General features: G+C 43.5%; 1 protein-coding gene across 2 annotated transcripts in view; it reads left to right on the top strand.

Moving 5' to 3' along the window:
- The window catches only part of LOC309840829 (beta-galactosidase-1-like protein 2), a 72,551-nt gene extending 67,223 nt beyond the window's left edge, over positions 1–5,328 (top strand). For both annotated transcript variants that reach the window (XM_082683309.1, XM_082683310.1), the window contains 7 exons: positions 1,484–1,555; positions 2,284–2,371; positions 2,703–2,790; positions 3,153–3,264; positions 3,959–4,075; positions 4,186–4,249; positions 4,934–5,328. In XM_082683309.1, the coding sequence (XP_082539435.1) occupies positions 1,484–1,555; positions 2,284–2,371; positions 2,703–2,790; positions 3,153–3,264; positions 3,959–4,075; positions 4,186–4,249; positions 4,934–4,941 (549 nt within the window). In that variant the 3' untranslated portion in view covers positions 4,942–5,328. The remainder of the gene's footprint in view (positions 1–1,483; positions 1,556–2,283; positions 2,372–2,702; positions 2,791–3,152; positions 3,265–3,958; positions 4,076–4,185; positions 4,250–4,933) is intronic.
- Positions 5,329–7,404: the final 2,076 nt, after the last annotated feature.

The raw sequence follows: 7,404 nt of genomic DNA on the forward strand, positions 1-7,404 counted from the left end.
ATCATCTCACTCCAAGTTAAGAGCTAGCAGAGTTTCCTCAGGTCTTGGTGAAATTCTCCTGCAAAAAGCCCTCTCTGTGCTACCTGTGTCATCTTCTCCCAAAGTTTCAGGCACTCCCGGTGGTAACTCCAACCCTCCCCTCATTATCCTGAGCTTCAGACCCAGATTCCTTGAGAATTCCTTGCTGAACATTTTTCTTTGCTTAGATATGTGTTCTGCTGGCTCCTCGTACTCATCATGTTCAAAACCAAATTCATCACCCTCCTAAATAACCCTCATCCTGTACTCCTCATATCAATCATGGACTTGCAGCCTCCCCACCTGAAAATGCTGTTCCCCTCATCCTCTCTCTACACCTTATTCTCAGCTGGCACATGTATCCTAAAAATTTATTTGTGTCACTCTCTGAGTTCCTCAATGGCTAGTGTTAAGCTTGGTGACGCTTTGCTCCAGCCAGTAGGTGTTCAACAAATGATTATAGTGTATTTAATCCTTGTATAGTGTATTTAAACCTTGTGATTAGACTCTAAATAGCTTAAAATATAAATTCTGCGTTTTGTATAGTATTAATATTTGTGTTTTTAATATCTGTGGATTTTAGGGGTGCCTGGGTGGCTCAGTGGGTTAGTCCTCTGCCTTCAGCTCAGGTCATGATCTCAGGGTCCTGGGATCGAGCCCCACATGGGGCTCTCTGCTCAGCAGGGAACCTGCTTCCTCCTCTCTCTCTCTGCCTGCCTCTCTGCCTACTTGTGATCTCTATCTGTCAAATAAATAAATAAAATCTTTTAAAAAAATCTGTGGATTTTAATTTTTATAGTTTCCTAGTCAAACTTCATTTGAAAATTATGACCTGACTCAAATAATCTAAGGGGCAAATTTTATCCTTCTGTGGTCCTGCATGGCTAGGGCAGATTCTTCTGGGTGACGTTATCTGAGCCTGAAGCAGTATAATAGATAACAGGGGAAAAAAGGGATTTATGTCCAGGTCATTCTTAAAATGAGAAACAGTGGTGGCAGCAGCCTCTTCAGATAAGGGTCGGGGGAAACCTGGAAGACTGTATCCAATATGAGAGTGAACCTAGGCAGGCAAGGCCAGCAGATTCCTGCATCTGGAGTCCCATCTTCCCTGTGATCATCACTTCTTTCACAAGATCCATTCAATCACAAGACTCATTCTCTACCTTCCTTTTCCCCTCATTCCCTGCAGGTTTTTTAAAATTTTTGTTCCTTCTCTCCTTGCCCTATAGTACAGTAAGGCCCAGATTTGGTATTGGAACATCCTTCTCCAGACTTTGCCTCACACATCTCACAACTGTACTGCTTTGAATATGTTGTATTTTTATCAACTCATAGTCCGCTTGTAATATTCTATGAGACAGAGTTAATCCTTCTCCTAGAACTTGCCTTTTCTTTGCTTTCCTATGGACCATTTTAATCCCTTTCCTTATGAAGACCTAATGGTGCTCTCCTCTTTTTTTGGCAGGTGTTTTTGGATGAGAACTTTTTAGGCATCTTCGACCGTTCTACTGATCAGCTTACTATTCCCAAGAAAATGGTATATAATCTAGTGTTGATGAACTAATACTTCAGCATCCTGGCTTAATTGTAAACGTGGCCTGACCTCGTGATAGCTTATTTTCTCCTCCACGGTTCTTTGAAATGTTCCCAGCATAAGAGCCCAGCAGAGATGCAGGAGACCTTTATGTGTTTCTTTTTCTTTTTCTTTTTTTTTAAGATTTTATTTATTTATTTGACAGAGAGAGATCACTAGTAGGCAGAGAGGCAGGCAGAGAGAGAGAGAGAGGAGGAAACAGGCTCCCTGCTGAGCTGAGCAGAGAGCCCGATGCGGGACTCGATCCCAGGACCCTGAGATCATGACCCGAGCCGAAGGCAGCGGCCCAACCCACTGAGCCACCCAGGTGCCCCTGTATGTGTTTCTAAAGTACAAGTGTATATGGTTTGGGTGAGGAGAACTTCAACCTGTTGGATATTTGCTGCTCAGAAGTTCTAGGTTTGTCACCTGCCTCAATAATCTCTAGTGAAATGTTCAAGTGACTGTTTTCTGAAAGGCCTAGTATGGGGGTGAGGGTGAGGATGGAGTAAGTAGGAAGGGCAAGAACCTAAGGGTTTACTTGACCCAGGGCTGGAGTTCTACAGGCTTTTGAGGCCTGCTGTCTGTCAGTCACCCTGCTTACAATCTCATCTGAGTTTCAGAGAAGACTTAAGAGGTCTACAGAAAAGTTCTCTGAGTGGTACTCACTGTGGCTCGTCTATCTTGGACAGGTCTACAACGATAACCCAACACTGAGGATCCTGGTGGAGAATCAAGGCCGCCTTGCCTATGGGCAGGACATCAATAAGGAGAGAAAAGGTAGGCTTCCTTCCTTCCAAGGGTGGAGAAGTTTGAGACCTTGAGGCATCAAATTCCTGTTGCTCTTATTGTAAGCTGGACAGTCATGGCCAGGTGTATGATTTAGTGGACAGCAGTATCTCTGCTGTATGTTGGACATAGAGGCATGCTCTAAGAAGTGTACATGTATAACAGAAGGAAGAACTTATGTAAGATTTTGCAGAAACCTACCATTTGATAAAGGCAGGAAAACATCTTCCTTCAGGGGGAGACCTGGCCACAACCTGTTTACATCTCTGTGTTCACATCCCTTCTTGCCTTCTTCATGTTCCTTTTATTCCCTCTTTTGTAGGTTTAATTGGGGATATCTACCTGAACAAATCTCCTTTAAGAAATTTTAAAATCCATAGCCTGGATATGAAAACTAAATTTATACAAAGGTGGGTGCCAGACCATCAACTCAAGGTGATTGATCAAAGATGGTTCTGATTTAGAGATGGAAAGAAGCTCAGAGACCAAGCAGATTAACCTCCTTTGTTTTCAGATAGGAGAGATGAGACCCACAGTGTTGAAGGAAATGACCCCAAGTTTCATAGTTGTCTGGGGCAGAGTGATGAACATTCCCTCCTTCATGCAACTCCTGGTCTGCTGATCTTTTTGTTTGTTTGTTTTTTCTGCATCATATCCCCTTAGAGGCAAAGAGGAATGCCAGGCCTGGGCACAAAGGGGACTTACCTCAAAAATCACAGCTGACATACAAAGAAGGGCATGACCTTTCCATTGGTGTTTGATTTCCTCTTAGGGACCTTCCTAACATCTGGAAACCAGCTGTATTCAAACATCAGGGCCCTGCCTTCTTCCTTGGTATCCTGAGAATTGGTAATGACCCCAGAGACACCTTCATAAAAATGGAGGTTAGTGATATTTCTCCCCTGCCTATTCCCCTCACCCCCATCTGAAAAGGATCTTTGAGATAAAGCTCCTTGGTACATGGGCCCTATCCTGTGAAAGGACATCAGCCACTCCACAGCATTCTGGAGGCTGTCCCTTCCCTGGTGTTGACAAAAATGAGGAGTAGATGCTTAACAAATGCAACAGAGGCATAAGTAGTATGTTCTAGTGCAGAAGCTGTAAAATCTACTACATGAAGAATTTAGTGAGTGTGGTTCACTTGTCCCCAGACATAACCCAAGACATTGAGACCCTCAACCCCTTAGAACACACATCCAATCTGTGGTGGGGATGTTGAGATTTTAATGCATATGTACAGCCACCCCAAAATTCTAGAATTCAGACTTTATTTGGGGCTCAGCATGTTTTGGTAAATGCCTGATGGTCAATGGAAGGACCCTTCCCTGACTTGGGACAGACGAGTTAGAAAACAGTACCTTTTTTCTTGAGGCCTAGGTGTTGAGCCAACCCCAGGCCAGGGGCAATAACATAGACCTCTCCAGGTAACCTTCCATTTAAGGCCATGTGTGGTAATCCACTCCATCTATGTGTATCTATGACTGTGATAAGATGTGTTTATGGGTTGTGTGTGTCTTCATCCTAGTGTCATTACATCTAGAACTCAGGTCTTGAATCCTTCATTCCAATCTTTTTCAGGGCTGGACAAAAGGTGTAATATTCGTCAATGGAAAGAATCTGGGACGCTACTGGAATATAGGTCCCCAGGAGACTTTTTACCTTCCAGGACCCTGGCTTCGTCCTGGATCAAATGAGGTAAGGTCCCCCCTACACCTCCCTCATCCCAGTCCACTTTGTTTGGCCTTTGCCTTGCAACGAGTCAGAACTTGAATCTCATGGCCACCCCACCTCCTTTCTCTTCACAGATCATTGTGTTTGAGGAGTTTAAACCTGGCCTGGAGATCCAATTCACAAACATATCTCGTCTAGGTATGATATTCAGGAGGGTAAATTTGCAGCATCTGAGTCAATCCTTCTGGGTCTTTCTAGCTGAGCTAGAGATAAAGAAGTCAGAATGTACTATCTCCCAGGAACTTGAACACTTCCTCACTGCCTTTGCTTGATAGCTAGGTTTTCTCTTTTACCTTGTATAGCTATACTCATCACCTCCCATTTCCAAGTGACCTGACTAGCTCACTCCTCTAACAGCCTTAACCCAGCTCCCTGGGGAACTCCCTTCCTTCCAGATGTTTCCAATGTGCTGTCTGGATCCCTCCTTCATTGTAAACCAAGGTCCCAACATTTTTCACTTCTTGCCTTTTCTGAAATATGCTTCCTACTGCTCTCTCTTGTGCTGCCATGTATGGTCATTCCTAGGCACTTTTCCTGGTACCATTTCTTAGATTGCCAAAGGGAGGACTGCATGGCCCAGTCACCACAGGTGAGAAGGTTGCAGAGTGTCTGTGCCTGCCCATTTGTGTCTTACGCCCAGCTTTCCTGATCCTTATGTTGGTATCAGGATCCAGAGGTCTTTTTGGAGAATCACCCTTGTTCCCTTCATTAGAGACTTTGTGGGACTGATAATCACACTGCCCTTTCTTCTAACCTGCAAGTGTCCTTTCCTGCCAGGTGGGCATGTGACATACAGTAGATTAATCAGACTCTCTTTTTCAGGATATTGAATCTTGAGTGTTGTGACATAATGTATGAAATTGATTGAGATGAATCACTTCAACAGTGGGGCTGTGAGTAACCTACCCATCCTGATAACTCGGTTGCGGAAACTACCCTGGCTTCTCCACTTACCCAGTCCCTGCTTTGGGCCTACCATCCTCTTCCTAATTTGCCAGTACGTTCCTCTTTTGGCATAGGTTAGCTAACCTTTTTCTGATGCTCATTACAAAATAGACCTACTTAGTGCATACCCTTTATCATACTGCTACAATAAAGGCTGTTTGACCACCAAATAAAATGCTGAAAAAATGAGATGCTCAGAATACTTGATCCCACAAATGTAAATTTGAAGCAAAAGTGATCTTTTGAAGAAATCAAATAAAATGTAAACATTAATGTAGTTCACATACACTCTGTGTTTTCAATGTATTTTTTTAAAAAAGATATTTTCCTTTTACCCTCCAGTTCTTATTCCATACCATACCACTGGCTTTTCTATAGTCAAGGGGAAAGCCCTGCTTCTTTGAGACTCATGACACCAACTGCCTGGTCTGGTGCCTCCTTGTCACCTTATTATTCTTTACCCACCACCTGACTACCATCTTTGGTACCTGATATGCTACTCTTCTTGAGTCCATGTTGTACTCCCAGTCCTCTGGGTGCTGCAGACCTTCTGAGCCATAGTGAGAGCACAGGGAGCTACTTAAGTGTTGGAATGCATCGACTGTCTGGACAGGCAAAGGGGAGATCTGTGGAGCTTTACTTTCTACTGTGGCAAATTTCAGCAGGGTATAAACTGGCCCTGGGGTTAGCTGACAGGCTTCTGGGAAGCTTGGGAGAGTGGGTGACCATGAAGGTGAGTTGTCATTGCATCAAGGGCTGTCGAGACTTCCAAGCCAAGACCATAAGGAATCACAGCCAGATTTCAGTTGTGCAAGAGGCTGCATTCCTCCTAGAATCAAGATCCTGAGTCCACTCTTTGCATCTGCAAAAGCCAGGGGACCAGCAGTATCCATGTGGACCAGAACTTCCATAGCCCAAGGAGGTTGGAGAGCGTGATCTCCCTGCTTGATGCTTCCTTCACTTTCCATCCCACCGCCACATCCCTCAGTTCAAACCTGCCAAGGAGGAAAGAGCAAGCTGGCAACAGGGCTTCTTACTCAATCTCTTGTTTCTCCTCTCACCATAACCCAGATCTGGAAAGTATCAGTGGTCCTGTATCATTGCTTCTGACTTCCATAGAGCACAAGCCTTAGTGTGGACATCACCTGGAGGGCTTGTTAAAACACAGATTGCTGGTCTCCTTTCCCAGAATTTCTAGTTCAGTTGTTCTTAGGTGGGGGGGTCTGAGGATTTGCATTTTTACCAAGTTCCTAGGTGATGGCAATAATGCTGGTCTGAGGACCACACTTTGAGCATCTTAGTCATAGAGCAGGATCTCAGCCTGTCTCAAGACTGTTACTCTTTTGGGCCAGATAAGTCTGTGTGGCAGGGGCTGCCTGACTATTGCAGGATGTTGAACAGCATCCCTGGTCTCTATGCACTACATGCTGGTAGCACAACCCTCTTAGTTACGACAACCAAAATGTGTGCAGATATTACCCAGATTTCCTCTAGAGGCAAAAATCCCTCCAGGAGAGAAACACTCCTAGGTTCTCCTAGTCAGAAGTGGTGCTTTCCCTAACTCACTGGAAAGAGCTAGAAGTTGGGAGCCTTGGGGATTAAACTTTTGTAAATAAAAGGCAACGATGACAGAATCTGGGAAATCTTCCTTCAAGATAATAGTCTATGACTGTTTTTCTTCTGCATAATCCTAGTTCTGAATGACAGAAACAGCTTATTCTTTCTTTTTTGTACTACTTTTGAAAGAAATTCTAATATCCTCATAGATTAATGGATTCATAGTGTAAACTGGGGTTAAAGTCCTAGAGGGGATAGACTAAAAAGAAAAATCACATGACATTTTTACTAATATTATCCCTTTACCTCTATAAATAAGCACAATATGATGTGTTGCTATAAGAGGCACAGCGCATTACTAGTGTCTGGTCTTCATGATTCCTTAAGATCCCAGGTAATATAGACAACACTTAGGCCAGTCAAATATTCTTACCTAGTCTATGCTATCTTACTGGAAGAAGCTTTAACGGTGATTTAATGTTATTTTTCCCTGCAGATAACCAGAAGTTAGTGCCTTGGGTGAAATACCAGGTTAATTAATAGCCTAAATGCAATTTCTCTATCCAAGTGAGTTGCTGTGTGAATATTTGTCCTTCTTTAATTGTTGTATCTTTAGGGTCCATCAGTGTTAAACACGGAGATACTCAAGCAAAATTTAGTGACACTGAATATTTTCATCTAGATTCTGTCAAAAAGCTCAAACAGGAAGACTAAGTGCCTGTTCTGTTCTTCTAGGGGCAGGTTGAAGAGGATGAGGACTGACAGAGAAGTCTGTCCTCTCCTATATAATA

Source organism: Mustela nivalis (assembly GCF_964662115.1).
Source record: "Mustela nivalis genome assembly, chromosome: 9".
Classification (NCBI taxonomy): domain Eukaryota; kingdom Metazoa; phylum Chordata; class Mammalia; order Carnivora; family Mustelidae; genus Mustela; species Mustela nivalis.